Below are 16,141 nucleotides of genomic sequence, written 5' to 3'. Positions count from 1 at the left end.
AACAGCAGAGCTGATCAACTAGCGCTTCTCGGACTGCGGGATAAGAGCCAATCAGAGAGTCTGCTTCAACCCAGAAGCACTTGAATACAATCATGAAGGGCGTCATTTCGTCGTTTGCTGATGAACATGCAATACAAGGGCAGTCTTCAGCTTGTTATATATAGGATTGAGAGGAGCCAGGCTTTGACAGCCAAGGAACGAGTATCTAAAGCAAAGAGGCGAGAAACCAAAACCCACATAGTACTGCCATCATGCCTTCTAGATGCATGTTTCCATCACGCGCAAAGCAGGATCCTACCCTTGAAATCAACATTGGTGGGCATTATGAGTCCAAAATCTATACGTTCGGTTCCGCAATCTCGGGCTTCGTCACAATAACAGCCCATAACCAACTCCCTTTCCAGTCTCTCCAGATTGATCTAAGAGGCATCACTTCAACCTGTGGCCACGCATTCCAGTATGGCACACCTTTCAAGACTCATACTTTTATGCAGTTACAAATGCCAATATCTGCATCGGCTCTACCTATCAGTCAGTCACTTGAACCTGGACAGTTGTATCACGTTCCTTTTCGCTTCGTGATTCCCGAGCAACTCTCCACCACTGCGTGCAACCACCAGAATACAGCAGTCAGGGAGCGACACTTACGCCCGCCACCAAGTATGGGTGTTTGGGACCATGATGATCTCGCAGGTGGCTCTGCACATGTCGATTATGTGATAAGAGGGCGTCTGGTGTTGAGCAAGAACAAACGAGGAGAAGAACAGTATCTCGATCAGAGTCGTTCCGTCAAGGTTATTCCAGCCCTTCCTGAGCAACCTCCACTTCACGTCCGTCCTGAAAGCTCAGATTACTGCTTGTCGCAGACTAAGACCATCAGAAAAGGTGTCATAGGCACAAAGATGGGGCTTGTACGGGCTTCCGCAACTCAGCCACAGCCCATCGTGCTCTGCTTAGATGGACTTAACGCCACCGAGTCACAAATACCCATCGATCTGGAATACATTCCGGCCTCGGCCAGTGCAATGCCACCTGACATACGCGTCAAATCAGCCACCATCGAAACATTTACAAATTTCTGGCTCGGTATAGATGGCTACCTACCTGACCATCATGAAAAACCGTCAAATTCGGTTGCCCCAACAGCACCATGGCTGACCTCACATACCCTCGTTCTCAAAGATAGAGAAAGGGTATACTGGAAGAAAGGTCATCAACCCATCTCCGAGAAAGGGTCAGACAGGAGGTGCTCAGAGCCTGCGCATATTATCCGAGACTGCGCAGAACCCCAGGTCATACCACGTTCAGCTTCGTGTGCGTCCTATTGCCTTGACTCGTCCAAAACTCCGGGATACAAAGCTACAATTCAACAATCGTTCAAACTTCCCACTGAGAACTCACTATTTCTTCCTACCTTTTACTCCTGTCTTATCAGCCGAACCTACCGGATTAAACTCACCCTAGCCATAGGCACTTATGGCACTACGATCTCTCTTGTTGTACCACTTCAAATAGCAGCGAATGGACTTGATGATGCTCAAGACAATAGCCAACTCCGTTACGTAAGTGTGATACCTATTATTTAACTCGGAAATCGAAACGCTAACACAAGAAGATGACCCAGGATAGTGAATACGAACAGGCGGAAGACGTCCTTCCCCCATATAGTCGTTTCAGATAATAATACATTTAAATTTGTCTTATACTAGTACAAGACAATACTGTGAAGTCCTTGATTGCATTGGACCGTGACGCTGCATAGACGAATATACAAGCTTCCTATAGTTTCGAAGAATAAATGGTATCGACTCCTGTGTTGACTCAATCCACAAATTGCAATTGTTCATCAGAGATATACTATCATGGCCTCAGAAGCCTTGAGAGTTACTTCCAACTTTCCCTTCTTAACCGAAAGCTTTTCAGTGTTCTGCTTGCCGCCGAGTTCGCAATTCTTGTTTGAGAACGATTGACCTACGAGGATTCGTTAGCAAAGACTATCGATGGGAGATGTGTCCATACCTCCGATGCTAGGCTGTGGCGACGACTTGGTCTGTGTCACAGGCACAGTTGTTTCGCTGCTTGGGCCGGTCATGCGGAGAGCCTTGACAGAATTGCCTTTCAGCCCAGTGAGAGTGAACTTGGTTTCAGAGCGCGTGCCACTACCAGAGTAGTAATCTGTGTTGATCAAGACGGCCTTGAATGCTTTTCCGTTTTTGTAAACGATGTATTGAGCATAAGGATCTGTGCCATCGTCGCTGGCAACAATGGAGTCGCCTCCAGCTACAGCAAGAGCACCGAAGTAGGCACCGTAGAACGGAGCATTAACGTGATCACTCCACCACCAGTTGAAGAAGGCTTCAGGGTCAGTCAGTTATGCATTAGAATTCATAGCCTTTATTTAACATACCTTGGTTGATTGTGCCTTGGTGATAGAATAGTCGCTGAATACCGAGGGTCAATGCCCGAAGGGTCTTGTCAGTTGTCTGAATGGCCGATCCGAAAGTCGAATCCATCTCATAGTCGAGCCCATGGAATCCCGTCTCGCCTGAGTACTTTCGTTAGCAGTTTCGGATTGCAGAAGTAGCAGACTTGCTCTCACCTAGGATATATGGTCTTCCGGCAGCCTTGGCGCTCGAAATGGGCAGCAGGTTCAAGTCCTGGACAACTCTCTGATGCTTCATCTCCGGGCCCAAGTCATCGGCGGTAGCATTAGAAAATGCGTACAAGTGGCCATTGTACACTTTAGTGGCATCCCTGACTGTTTTGTTGTAGCTGTTTTCGATGAGGTAGGGCAGGTTAGGCCAATTGGGTTCGATCTCAAACGGGATGGCATATCCGCCTCCAGCCAGGATGGGAAGAGGGCTCTTCCAATGGTAGATGAAGTCTTGTGCCCAGTCAGCTGCACTATCACCCTCCTGTGTCTCGTTCCAGGGAGCCTCGGCTACTGGGTACTGCCAATACTTCCAGTACACTGTGAGAAAGAGTCAACGCTGCCCAATATTGAGAGTATGTTTATGAGATGTCCTACAGTCAGGCTCGTTTCCGAGTTCGATTGCCCAGAGGTATTTGGCTACCTTTTCCTTGGCTTTCAAGACGGCAGCAAAGGTATTTGTCCTATTGTTGAGGCCTCGATTAAAGCCTCCGCCTTGTTAGTGTTGTTCGTTTCTAACAAGCCAATTTAATTACCAAGAATGGTCTCGCTTCCGAACTTCTCTGTTCAAGTTTGCTAATCAGCACAGGTTTCAGCCAAAGTACAGAAATAGGACGTACTAATCAGGTCAAAGAACTTCGGCCCATAGGTCAGACTCATAGGAGCCTCCAGAGGGTCATTGACACTATACGAAACGTAGCCTTTGAGAGCGGGATCGTAGGTCGCTCTGTCTTGTGTCGTTCCTCCAATCCGAATAGGCATTTTGCGATTGTACAGCTTGTTAAAGTGATCGATGCAAGCAGGGTCCAAATCCATACCACGAAATCCACATATGGATCCATAATGTGGATCCATATCCATTCCATTCCATTCCACGTAGGCTTCAGCTTTTCCACATCCACGCCACGGAACCCCTTCCACATGTTCCACATGTGGAAATTGTGGAAAGGAATGGAAATTTAGGTGGGGTTTGAAAATACCTGGATTTCCTTGTGAAATAGCGCATACCCTAAGTACTTTCCATAGCCAATAACAACGCAATAGCAACAATTTTCCACTCCGTTTTACCCGTACACAAAGTTCAAACAAGTCTATTCTAGGAGGGTTTACTATTACTCACGCCCTGACTACTCCAAACCGAAATGGCCACCCTTCATCCTACCAAGTCAACCACACCCGTTCCAGAACGTACAGAAGAAGACAATCAACGACTCTTTCAGCTCTACAAAGGCTGGACCTTGACGGAGAGAGACGGCCAAGTGCGTCAATGGGTATATCAGTTCGGCTACGATATCCAGCATGCCGATAAGGGGGAACGCCGATGGGTGTGTTGCCTTTGCATCAAGCAAAAGCGGCCGAGGCCAAAGAGTTACGCCATCAAAGGGTTGCAGAACGCTGAGGGTCACCTGTACACGGACCACAATGGCATCATGGATCCGACAGGCAAGAGGCAAAAGCCTACAAAGGCATCCGAGAAAGCACATCAGTCCATTGCAACAATCCTACAGTTGAACCCGAAGGAGCCGAAGGAACAAGATTTGATCAATACCTTGATCAAACGTTTCGACAAAACTGTATTCCAGCAGAAACTTGTCAACTGGATTGTCAACTCTAACCAATCCTTCTCGATCGTCAACGATCAAGATCTTCGAGACATCTTCAACTACCTCAATCCATCTGTCGAGATCACAAAAGCTAACATTACTGACGTGACCGTGCGTGCCATCGCAGAACGAGAATTTACCAACAACATGGAAAGAGTGAAAGATGCTTTGCGAAAGAGTCCGGGACAGATCCATATCCAGTACGATGGCTGGAAGTCTGGTAACCGACACGCCTTATACGGCATCACATGTGTGTTTCGGGATTCAAATAATCGGCCACAGAAGTGTGTCCTCGGACTGCCTGAGCTTACAGAGCGGCACACAGGCGAGAATATCGCCGGGCAGATTATCGAGATCATTCGGGAGTACGAGATCAGCGATAAACTCGGGTATTTCACATTGGATAATGCCGGTAACAATAAAACCTCGATGGGGGAGCTTGGATTAGAGTTTGGCTTCGACTGGGAGAAGCGATGGGTTCGCTGCGTTGGCCACGTTGTCAACATAGTAGTGAAACAGATGCTGTATGGCAAGAACCCGGATGCTTTCGAGAAAGAGGTCTTCGAAGGACTTCACACGGCAGCGAAGGAGCATGAAGTCTGGAGGAGGCGAGGCTCTGTTGGAAAATGGCATAACTTTGCTGTTGTAGGTGGCTGAGTCCCCGGCTTTATTTGTTATACTCACGAAGACCTAGGAGGTGAGCAGATCGGACACGTGGACCGATATGCTCAAGAAGGTACAGGCTGTCGAGAGCCAACTCTCTGATGACGCTCAGCTCAAGAAACACCGTCCAGTTGGAGTTGTGGTCGACAATGCTACCCGGTGGCTTTCTCAATTCTCGATGATTGAACGCGCTCTCCTCTTGAGGCCATTTTATAATTCTTTTGTCCAGAGAGCGTCAAACGAGTGGGAGAAGGTCAACTTGACGAGAGCTGGCCACATCAAAAAGGGCTCCAAGCTGCCCTTCTTCCTGAAGGAAGAGAATCGCATGACACCTGATGATTGGCATGTGCTCGGGACTCTTTACGACATTTTGCTTGACTTCCAGCTGGTTGTGAGAGGCCTTGAGGGCGATGGACAGGGAAAACACCGGAGAAAGGTCGAGGAAAACGAGATCGACCCTCCACTGTCTGGTAAGCCTTAGACTTCTCAAAAGCGGCCCGATTCTTATTTTAACAGATGGCTTGTACAGGAACAAGCTGGGATCTTATTCACGCGTACGAATTTCTTCTCGAAACCCTCGAATCCGCGAAAAGAGTTTTTGGTCGTTCTCGCACATCTGGGGATGATTCACGACTGCGTCAACATCAACCTGGGTTGGCTCAAATTGAACGAATACTACGAGCACCTGAATGATAGCCCCCTGATCTATGGCGCTGCAGTTCTTCATCCTGCCTACCGGTGGGCACTGTTTGACGATTTGTGGGGAGACGACGACGAAAGACAATTGTGGATTACCAAGGCGAAGGAGATGGTCCAGGATCTCTGGGAGAGAGAGTATAGGGACCTGGAGGTTGATGACCCAGAGATTGAGTTGCCTGCCAATAAGCGGCTGAAGACCTCAAGAAACAAGTTCACAGCGTGGCGCACAAAGAAGCGAGGACTGACGACTGGAGGGATTTCTGTTACCGAGTCGCCAATTCGATCCCCAGCTCAATCCCCTAGGTCCTCAGTTGGCGGTCTGGATCTTGATGAATACGAGCAGTGGCAGCGTGATATCGAGGATGCTGATGCTTCTGTCACAGATCCCTACGAATACTGGCACATAAGGCGACTCAAATACCCCCGGTTGTCTAGGATGGCCTTGGATCTGCTTACTGTGCCACCAATGTCAGCCGAGTGTGAGAGGCTATTCTCGACCACTGGCCGCATGGTTACCAAGAGCCGCAATAGGCTAGATGCCAGTACAATTGGGCTTTGCCAGACACTACGGAGTTGGTTGCGCGCCGGTTTGATCGGGTCGCTAGATAGGATTCTAATGGACGAGTGACAAAAACATCGACGTCACCAAGGCATGGATGCGATCCACTAATTACCATTGTTAGACAAAGTAGGTTTCCATTCCACAAATTCCACAATATGGATTCATTTCCATAATGGATCCATTTCCACCCATTCCACATCGAAGTTATTAGTCAGCATCCATATCCACGCCATATTCACAAATGTGTCGTGGAGTGTCGTGGATTTGAACCCTGGATGCAAGGAAGGGTCAACGATATATTGGTCATGTAAGAAGGCCACATGAAGAATTCGAATCTTGTCAACAGAGTTAGATCATTCCAGTGAAGCAATTCACATCCAGAGACTTACGAGGCTCCCACGGGTGCTGGATCAATTGCAACGGCATTTTTCGGCTGAGCATCGGGAACAACATAATTAGGAGCAGCCAGAACAGAACTGCCTAAGCCAAGGCTTGCGAGAAAAATAAAGTGAACCATTGTGTCGCAGCGATCGGCGAGGCTGAATGAATTGTCTGTTGATTCTATTACTATCATGATGGCCATTACTTGACCTATTATATGTCTTTCTCCCAGTCTTTCGAGTGCGGGTTATGTTACTCCGATCTGGAAACTGACTGCCTAAGTGACAAGGATAACGGTGTCTTGAACCTTGCTAGAGGTTTAACTAGCTTCAATTCTCTTCCTTCCCCGCAATCCCCGTAGTATGGTAATGCGGGGAGTTCGTTCCGTTTCGTTTAACTTGACTCGTTTATCCCTCACCTCGGTCTTCAGCTGACTTGAACCGGATATTCTGTCAGGCACGGAATTTGTAATTCCGCCATCTCATAGTCGCTCAAGCTGGTCGCTCAGCTACCGGCTGAACAGAAACCGAAAAGTGATTACTTTCATGTCTCCATAGTAAGATCAGCAGCCTCGGCGTTCTTCGCGCCCAATTTAGCAAGGCTTATCTTGTTGACAGAGATTGCCAAGAATAATATTGTCGGGCTTGAGAAGAGATGTAGGGCTAACCCAAAATCGGGTTTTCGCTGTTTGAAGGGATGTCGGCATGCTTGAGGCTCACCACGCACGAGATCGCGTATTACATATTCGAAGCAGCGAAGAAATAATATTTGCAAAGTGTTCCTATATAATGACCCTAGGTCTCCCCTGGCTGTAACTAATATCTAAGCCTTCTTAGTATAACGAATCTTCGGCTTTGGGGGCGTTTCCATGTCGTGGCCTAAAAAGTAGTCAACATGATGAGATTGAAGATAGCCCTTTACTGTTAGGTCGTTACGATAGTTGGGATTATGTGCCAAAGTATATAGACGGATATCCGATGGCTGATCGGTGGTGAAGATGAGTAGCTCGTCTTGATTGGCGTTGGTCAAGACAACTTCTTCTCTCCAGTCTCCCAATATGTCGCCGATAAGCAGCGGATACCTTCCATTCAAGACACCACCGTACTTGCTAGCAGTGAGGAGGCGAGGCAATTTGTCAGATGTTGATGGGTTTTCCCAATCCCATTTCTCAAACTTGCCATCGTTGAAAAGCTCTAGCAGAGCATCCCCGTCCCACCAGACTCCCAGATGAGGCCAGGGAGCAAGTTCGGCGTCGTCTACTAACTGCTTATTCTCTCGAGCGTTGTATAAACCTCCAGAAAAAGACCAGACCTCCATTCCTTCGTGAGTGGGGTCGATGTCGCCGGCCATACCGCGTCCGATGTCAAGAACTTCCTTTCCATGGTGCTCCCAGATTATGGTACCATCAGTGGCATCGTAATAATATTCATACAAGAGATCCTCAGATCTTTGCTGAACACCATAACCCTGTAGGCCCTTGCGTTTAGGATCCATTTTGGCAATATGATATCGATCTCCATGGATGATGCCCTTCTCTCCAAGAGAATACTTGACTGTTCCATCACCATTGATACCAAATCCAATCTCAAAGTACTCATCCTTCCCATCACCATCGACATCCACGATACGACTATTGTGTCCATCGGGAAAATCTTCGTACCGATCTCCGCGTGCCCACTTCCAAGCTTGCTTTAGCGCTTTACCATCGAAGGTCCATGCCATAACGAGAAGGTTGAAATTCTTGTCCTTACGGCGGTTCTTGAGGAAACCCACCAGGTGAGGGGTTTTGCCGTCAAGAAAGCCAGCGCCTACTCTACAAGCCAGGGGGCCATCGGCTATGTAGTCTGTCGGCAATGGGGCAGAGGCACGAAGGGCTCCTGTGCGCCCATCAAGAATGGCTATGTACTGATGAGTCTCAGTCTTGCCCTTTTCAAACTTCTTCCCATCGCCAAAGGTGACACCGTTGGCAATGCGAATAGCAACCTCAGCATAACCGTCGCTGTCGAAGTCAAACACTGTAACACCATCCCAGTGGCCTACATCAATGGTAGAGGGTCCAGGGGAAATGTTGTCCTGATTCTCACTGCCAGGCCCTAGGTCAACCTCCCAGAGGAAGGTTCCGTTGCTGGTGTATGCTTCAATTGATTGGCGCGTATCATGTCTGTCAATGACATAGTCCCACTCTCCATCGCCATCGAGGTCACCGACCCAGACATACTTGATGGTTTTACCTGGACGAAGTGGTATTCGTACCACAGGTTCGACTGCATTGTCTGCGGGCAGAACGAAAGAGCCTGAATCTGTTTGTTCTTTGCCGTCCACGACAGGCCTGACAGTATAAGCGTTTGGGACAGCCTCGTCTGCTGTTTTGTCGAGAAAGTTGGTTCCCCCAGTGAGGACCTTGTCATTTAGACGCATTGTCCTGTCGCCATCGGCGCTCCGGTAGATATTGAATCCAATGCCATCGGGGTCTAGACCAAGAAGTCTCCAAGTTACGAGAATGTTATTCTCGCTTGCCCGAACAGCTACGAGTCCGCGACCAAGGTCTTCAATAGGCCGCTGGGACAGCGCAAGACTGAAGAAGGCAGTAGCCCCTAGTGAAAAGAAATAGGACAATTTCATATCGAAGTCGATTGTTAAAAGAAGAGGATGTTGAAGAGGCAGAGCTCGAGTTTTCGTCAAAACTATCCTTGGAGAAGAAAACGAATCAAAATGCGTCTCTGCCTTTTATAACTATACTAAAGACGAAATCTATATAGCTCAAAACGTAACTCCTCTATATGTCGGACTATTGTGTCGCGAACTGATCATCGAGCTTTTTCCTGTTTTCTCAATTATGCAACGATCAAACACTGATTATCAGCTCACTTAGGTTAACGGAACATAGCACTCCGTCGAAAGACGTACCTTTCCGACAATCAACCCTTGCACCACATATTATACTCAGTTTCCGTACATGTAGTTGGATATTAACTCAAAAGCACAACGGACGAATTGCAGCGGATAAAGTATCCCGGGCTCCGGAGGATCTACAATAGTCTCGACCCCACCCAGGACGCATGGGAGGGATACTTCCGGTGCTGGCAGGTTTAACTAGCCAATAGACATGAGTCGTCAAGTCCTCAAGTCCAGGAATAATTGAATCCGACTGAGGCATATCGATTTACCCCAGATATCTCGTTTCACGCTCTGGCCAAACCAAGAGAATTACCGCAATGAACAAGGTGTTGGTCTCGGGAAACTTGGAAGTTGCCCCAAGTCTCGGTGACGTCTACCTGGCGTGATTTATCCCGATAAGCAAGGTGCGGCATCCACATCGGTATCGATAAGATAGACCTGATAAGATGGAGTGAGGGGAATAACCCGATCAGAACGGATATCAGGATGCTCCAACCAGCCATTCGGACAAATTTACCATATGCCTAATTGTGACTTGAGCCTAAACGAGCCTACTGAAGCACTCTATATGCTGAGGCTGCTTGTCTCCTATTTTTCCGGTGGATCTTTTAGGGCTATGGAAGGATTTTTAAGAGGCTGTATTTCATTGTTAAGTTTCCTTTATTTCTCTGCCTGTCGTACGTAACTGTCTTTTGGTGCTATACAGTCATTGAAGTCAAAGACTAACTATTTATAGACCAACATTGAATCCTCTTTCCTCTCACAGTTTTTCAACAGGACTGACACCAAAGACAAAGCTCTTCTTATCTATATTAATACAATGGCGAAGATCGCAGTTGTTGGTGCAGGGTAGATCATTGCGCTAAGCAACCAATGAAATGCCCCTGTTGACACGCGTCTCTCTACTGCCGTTAGCATCGTGGCTAACTAGTGGCGGGCGCTACAGAAGTTCATTTGTCAGCGTTCTGAGATTAACTAAAACTCTAATCGCCGTATTTATACGGCGCCCGGGCCCCATGTGACGCCGGCGTATCTTCTTGAAATGCAACACGGAGGCATGGTAAATATGATTAGAAAGCGGAAAGGTCACAGAAAGTCCCGAGAGGGCTGTGTTCAATGCAAGGAGAAACACGCCAAGGTGAATATCCTTCCTGTGCCAAGGGAAGAGAACCCGTAGCTAACCTTCCTAGTGCAACGAGGTGCATCCACGATGCCTTCAATGCGAGCGGGCCAACGTCGTGTGCAGCTTCTCGTCCCCCACGCTGACCAAGCCACCACTGAACGAAGACAGCTTAGCTGATCTGGAGTTGCTGGAGCACTGGCACCGATATCCTGTGACAGGCGACATGACGGAGACTACAAGGCAGCTGCAATACAACCTTGTTCGCTTGGGCTTCTCTCACCACTACTTACTGAATAGTATCCTGGGCCTCACCGCCCTTCAACTCTACAGTGAAGATCGCTCTCAGTCCAAATGGTACGTCAGAGCTGTTGCGCACCAACAAGCTGCAATTTCTCGAGCTAGGCCGCATTTTGAATCCTTGACTCAGGCGCATGAACAAGCTCTGCTGGGGTTTTCCGCTTTCACATCGATGTATGCCGTAGCGGAACCAATCCATCGCCCAAGTGGCATCCGCTCCGAATCGCCATTCGACCCGGTTGAGGAGCTGCTAAAAGCACTTCGCTTCAGTAGGTCTACCATTATGTTTGTACAACAGAGCTTTCCCCCAGTTATCGTCTCAGGATCATGGCTTCTCACCAAGTTTGCTACCAATCACCAAGACACTGGGAATGACCTTGAAACAAGATATCCACAGCTTGCATTTCTACAGAGATGCATAATTAGCCAGGTTCAAGGGTTTCAGAAGAAAGCATGCCTCCATGCCGTGAAAGCACTCTTCCGCCGTATTGCAACGCTTTCGGACAACGTCGGCGACCCTGAGCCTGCAAAGATAGTTTGGGGTTGGGGACTTGAGGTAAGCCAGATCTTTCTGGATCTGTGCTCAGCTCGTCACCCCGTAGCACTTGTTATTTTAGGTCACTTTGCTGTTTTGATGAATTATAATCAGGAGCATTGGTGTCTGAGTCCCTGGCCAAGCGGTTTGCTGAGCTACATCAATGGGGTTCTTGGAGATGAGTGGGAACATGCTATGAAATGGCCGGGAAGTCTTGTCTTTGGGGGAAATCTTGCCATTGATAAGCTTGCTACATAAGAACTTTGTATTCTCTAATAGAAAGTGGTAGTTAGATTGACCTGGTCCAGCTACTTTAATACCGCAGTGGGTTTAGTCCAACACCTAATGTTATGCAGAGACCAGAGTGTTTGTTAGCGCCGTTGCCCCTTAAGTTGCCCCCATATGGCTTGACCGCGCTACCGTATTAATACGGACAGCGATCCACTATCTGTACCCAACCACGTGCTCAACAAATACAGGTATTCTAAGTCTCTCAGCACCAGTCATAATATCACGCGCAGTATACGACTTGAGTTATGTGAATTCTGACACTCCTATGTGAATTGGTCAGCAGCACAATCCAGGTGGAGTAATTAACATATCCATTATGAAAGCAAGGTTGGCAGAAGTCTAATTCTTTGAGTATAAGATCATGCAATCAACCCACGTATTAACTGACCCATCAAGCAACAAATAAATCAAGTTTCTTCACATACCTACTAAAATCCAACACCACCTTATTATATTTATCATGTCTTTGCCGAAAACTACAAAGGGTTGGGCGGTCGTGGGCCAGGGCAGCTTTGACAACCTCAAGTTTGACACCCAACAGCCTCTCCCTGAGCTCTCTGACAACGAAGTGCTGGTCAAGTTCCATGCAGCTTCTCTCAACTTCCGCGATATCATGATTGCCCAGGTAAAGAAGCATTCTCTACTATCATCAGCCTGACTAACTCGCTCAGGGCACTTATCCTTTCGATGTCAAGGCAAACATCATTCCAGGCTCCGATGGTGCTGGAGAGGTCGTGGCTATTGGAAACAAGGTCACCCGCTTTCAGGAAGGTTCCAAGGTTATGACGTTGTTCATGCAAGCGTATTTTGGTGGACCACTGACCCCAAAGGTCTTGGGATCGGCCGTAGGTGGCTCTGTTGATGGCACTATGCGGGAGTACGGTGTCTTTAACGAGAATGGACTTGTGGATATGCCAAAGAACCTCAGTTATCTGGAGGCTGCAACGCTGCCTTGCAGCGCCCTCACGGCGTGGAATGCTCTCTACGGGCTGAGGGCAGTCCTTCCTGGCGACTGGGTCTTGACACAGGGTACTGGTGGTGTCAGTATCTCTGCTCTGCAGTTTGCAAAGGCTGCGGGTGCTCGAGTTGTTGCCACGACTTCCTCTACAGCCAAGGCTCAGAAGCTGAGGGAGCTCGGAGCTGATCATGTCATCAATTACAAGGAGATTCCGAACTGGGGGGAGGAGGCCAAGAGGCTCACCGAAGGCGGTGTTGACCATGTCCTCGAGGTTGGGGGCGCGCACACTATCACGGAAAGCCTCAAAGCTGTTAATATTGGCGGCTATGTCACCATCATTGGTTGGATTGCTGGACCGGGAGAGACCGGACCAAGCTTCCCTCAGATCCTGTCCAGCATGGCTGTCGTCAGGGGAATCGTCGTCGGGAGCCGAGATCAATTCGAAGCAATGGTACGTTCTTGAACAATAGTTTTCCTCCCTGCCCCTTTCGCTGGCTTTTCATTTCGTGGTTACTGACTTGACAAGATTCGTGCAATTGAGGCTTCCGACATTCAACCCGTTCTCGACCAACAGGTCTTTAAGCTCGAGGAGCTCAAGGAGTAAGTCAAACATGTACCATCACGACTTAGGAGCCAGGCTAACTAATTTAAGTGCTTACCAGTACCTGGTAGACCAGAAGCATTTTGGCAAAGTTGTAATTAAGATTGAGTAGTAATAGTTTATATTAGTTTATTACTTAGTAATTTAACTATTATATTAAATTAGAAGTATATTTATTAACCTTATGATTAACTTATAAACTTAATAATATTATAACTTCTAAATATTTTTAAATCTTCTTTTAATTAATATTTCTTTCTTATAATACTAATACCTATATTGTTATAAAACCTTAAGTTAACCTTTTCTTATCTTATAATAGTTATAATAAGTATTTTAAGGTAAGAAGTCTAGCCTTACTAATAGGGTTAAATAGATGTTTATAATATTAAATATAAAGAGATAAAATCCCTTTAAGAACTTATTTTTTTAATACTTTTTATTATTTAATAAAATTTGTTTTTTTATATATAATATTATTAGACTAATTATTTAATTCTTTATCTTATAGTAATAATCTTAATTTAATTAAACTTAATTAGTAATTATATCTAATTTATAATTAAAAGTATTAAAAGTTATTATTTTTATTATTATCCTAGTAGTTATATTATATATACCTTATATTTTCTACTAATTATATAAGGATTACTCTTCTTGGTGGCAATCCTCTCCTATTAGATTACTTAGATTATAAATTACTATAAATTATATCTAATCCCTATAGATCTATCTCTTAGATTATATTTATACTATACTAAGCTATATAGCTAACCTTAGTATATAGAATATATTTATTAGCACTGTTATAAAACTTAGCTTAGTAGCTATGAATAAAACTTCTTTATATTAATAAGCCTAATATATACTACTTATTTATTAAGAGATTTAGTAACTAATATTTACCTAGTATAATGCCCTATGCAATCTGCAAATATAAACCTAGTATGGACTAATTACTTAGCCGTTGTACTTCCTACTCAGCTCCCAAAGAGTATCAATCAACTCAACCTTCCCTACTATAGTCTTCTCATCATAGCCATATTCCTCCGCAATTAGTCCACCAGGTAAAGATGCTTCTATAATCTCCATAAAGTCTGGAATACAGTGCTCTGGAAAAAGTTGCCTAAGTAAAGCTTTTAAGTCTTCGCCTTGGGCAAGTACAAGCTCAGCCTTTTTCCCAGTCACCTCCTCAAAGGCATCCCTCAGATCGTTTGAGCTGTACGGACGAGGGCCAAATATCTTGAGACGCTGAAAGCTGGGATTTCCAGAGTCTGTAAGTAGATACTTGGCGCATGCTTCGCCAACATCCGTGATACTGACCATTGGAATTTTATAATCTGCTGGGGCAATCCAAGAGGCGATGCTTGGAGGGTCCCCTAATGGCGCTTGGAAGATATACTTAAACTCTTCCAGGAAATGGGTACACTGAAGAATGGTGACATCAGGTACAGCGTCTTTGAGTATTTGATCCGTCTCATGGTTGAGGCATGCGAGGCCCTGTGTTTAAACGTCAGCGACTTGCCAGAGTCTTAACTTCTGCTACTTACAACACCACGATCATGTTGAGATCCTAGACCGGACAAGATGACAAGTCTCTTGACGCTTGCGCGGTGCAATGCATCTTTGACATTAGTAGCTGTCTGTCTCGCCCAATCGGCCAGGTCCATCTTTTTTTCATATGTCGGCGGTGGCACATACAAGACTGCGTCAGAGCCGGTGAAGTCAAGAACATCTCCAATCTCAACATCTCCTTTGACGGCCTCGAAATTATAGGTGTTGGTGTACTCAGCAGGAGATTTCGAGGTGTCACGGTAGATGCCGCGAACTAAAGGCTTCTCTGAGGAGGCTAGAAGCCACCGAATTGTCTCTGTGCCGACTCTGGTCGAGGCGGGGACAACAGTGATATGGGGGGCCATGTTCACAGGATGATATATCGCTACTTTCTGTATGATTCCCTTAGCCACTTCTGTCGACGAGCAGCATATAGGCTGGGCGAGAGGGAGGAGTGCTCGAGTTAAATAGTTTGCCACGTCAGCGATCGTGGCATTTCCGCCTGCTCTTAATTGAAGGTATTCAATCTCCCTGCACCCTGTGAGCCTATACTACAGTACTGAGCACTGGCAGCCTCCTCTCCTTAGACTAGGTACTTCGGATACTCAAAGGGACCTGTATCTGTGGGCCTAAATTGCTTAGGGGTCGATTATAAGGCTTAATAGACGAATTCATTACTTACAAAGTACACTTATGTACCTCAATGTTCCCCTCTTGGCCCTGAAAGAGTGCACGGTATCATGGAAAAGAAGCTCCAAGTGCTCAATACTGTATCACTTTGTGACAGCTTCTATTGGTCCAGCATTTAATAGGTGAGCTCACTGGCGTTTTGTGGCTACAGTGGTGCTCTCTTGACAGCAGTTTTAGACACTGGCCACCTCTGCAGTTTTTGTAAATGCGACTAAAATATTAATGGTTACATCTGAAAATGATGTACAAACACTGGAATGGCGGATATAACCTTAAGTGCTCCGTTAATCCACGGAAAGGGCAGAAACATATAACCCAGGATTACTATAACAAGAGCATCACCAATTACACGGCTAATTGTATTTTTATTTTAACCTTAAAGTAATAAACTAATTAACATAGTTAATAAGCAGGTGCTCCAGATAAGCAAATACTCCACTGCACTGTGTAGCTAAAAATAGCCTACCCTATAGTATCTAATCACTCTAGATAAAATTGTTAAAAATCTATTAAAATTGTTTTCTCTTAAAACATATATATTTTCTCTAGATTTTACATACTTTTATTTTATATATAAAAGCTTATATATATAATATAAATAAATTTCTTTTATACTACTATATAATAAATTAATA

The 16,141-nt window shown here is 46.0% G+C and overlaps 7 protein-coding genes across 7 annotated transcripts; 3 read left to right on the top strand and 4 right to left on the bottom strand.

Annotated features, from left to right (window-relative positions):
• Positions 1-251: 251 nt before the first annotated feature.
• On the top strand, positions 252-1,681 carry FOXG_02658 (uncharacterized protein; the record flags this gene model as incomplete). Its single annotated transcript, XM_018380123.1, has 2 exons — positions 252-1,562; positions 1,616-1,681. The coding sequence occupies 2 exons, from the start codon at positions 252-254 to the stop codon at positions 1,679-1,681; spliced, it is 1,377 nt and encodes a 458-aa protein (XP_018236321.1).
• Positions 1,682-1,846: 165 nt separating this feature from the next.
• On the bottom strand, positions 1,847-3,422 carry FOXG_02657 (uncharacterized protein; the record flags this gene model as incomplete). The annotated part of the gene is made up of 7 exons (XM_018380122.1): positions 3,271-3,422; positions 3,187-3,213; positions 3,029-3,139; positions 2,600-2,971; positions 2,408-2,545; positions 2,020-2,355; positions 1,847-1,971 (listed from the first exon to the last, which is right to left on the bottom strand). Exons 1-7 carry the CDS (start codon positions 3,410-3,412, stop codon positions 1,847-1,849), a joined length of 1,251 nt encoding a protein of 416 aa, XP_018236320.1. The 5' UTR covers positions 3,413-3,422.
• A 2,991-nt stretch (positions 3,423-6,413) lies between these two features.
• FOXG_18377 (uncharacterized protein) lies at positions 6,414-6,695 on the bottom strand (the record flags this gene model as incomplete). The annotated part of the gene is made up of 2 exons (XM_018398450.1): positions 6,414-6,513; positions 6,568-6,695. The coding sequence occupies 2 exons, from the start codon at positions 6,693-6,695 to the stop codon at positions 6,414-6,416; spliced, it is 228 nt and encodes a 75-aa protein (XP_018236319.1).
• A 614-nt stretch (positions 6,696-7,309) lies between these two features.
• FOXG_02656 (uncharacterized protein) lies at positions 7,310-9,795 on the bottom strand. Its single transcript, XM_018380121.1, has 2 exons — positions 9,467-9,795; positions 7,310-9,411 (listed from the first exon to the last, which is right to left on the bottom strand). Exon 2 carries the CDS (start codon positions 9,179-9,181, stop codon positions 7,382-7,384), a length of 1,800 nt encoding a protein of 599 aa, XP_018236318.1. The 5' UTR covers positions 9,182-9,411; positions 9,467-9,795; the 3' UTR covers positions 7,310-7,381.
• Positions 9,796-10,499: 704 nt separating this feature from the next.
• Positions 10,500-11,687, top strand: FOXG_02655 (uncharacterized protein; the record flags this gene model as incomplete). The annotated part of the gene is made up of 2 exons (XM_018380120.1): positions 10,500-10,595; positions 10,648-11,687. The coding sequence occupies 2 exons, from the start codon at positions 10,500-10,502 to the stop codon at positions 11,668-11,670; spliced, it is 1,119 nt and encodes a 372-aa protein (XP_018236317.1). The 3' UTR covers positions 11,671-11,687.
• A 476-nt stretch (positions 11,688-12,163) lies between these two features.
• Positions 12,164-13,374, top strand: FOXG_02654 (alcohol dehydrogenase; the record flags this gene model as incomplete). The annotated part of the gene is made up of 4 exons (XM_018380119.1): positions 12,164-12,328; positions 12,375-13,112; positions 13,188-13,261; positions 13,314-13,374. 4 exons carry the CDS (start codon positions 12,164-12,166, stop codon positions 13,372-13,374), a joined length of 1,038 nt encoding a protein of 345 aa, XP_018236316.1.
• An 848-nt stretch (positions 13,375-14,222) lies between these two features.
• Positions 14,223-15,181, bottom strand: FOXG_02653 (uncharacterized protein; the record flags this gene model as incomplete). The annotated part of the gene is made up of 2 exons (XM_018380118.1): positions 14,223-14,762; positions 14,813-15,181. The coding sequence occupies 2 exons, from the start codon at positions 15,179-15,181 to the stop codon at positions 14,223-14,225; spliced, it is 909 nt and encodes a 302-aa protein (XP_018236315.1).
• Positions 15,182-16,141: the final 960 nt, after the last annotated feature.

This window comes from Fusarium oxysporum, chromosome 8, assembly GCF_000149955.1.
Source record: "Fusarium oxysporum f. sp. lycopersici 4287 chromosome 8, whole genome shotgun sequence".
Lineage (NCBI taxonomy): Eukaryota > Fungi > Ascomycota > Sordariomycetes > Hypocreales > Nectriaceae > Fusarium > Fusarium oxysporum.
The sequence above is the reverse complement of the archived record's forward strand: the minus strand, read 5'-3'. Positions and strand labels throughout refer to the sequence as shown.

Bases quoted from the DNA above. Each gene is read 5' to 3' on its own strand.
- FOXG_02656 (XM_018380121.1), bottom strand. From the start codon at position 9,181: ATGAAATTGTCCTATTTCTTTTCACTAGGGGCTACTGCCTTCTTCAGT.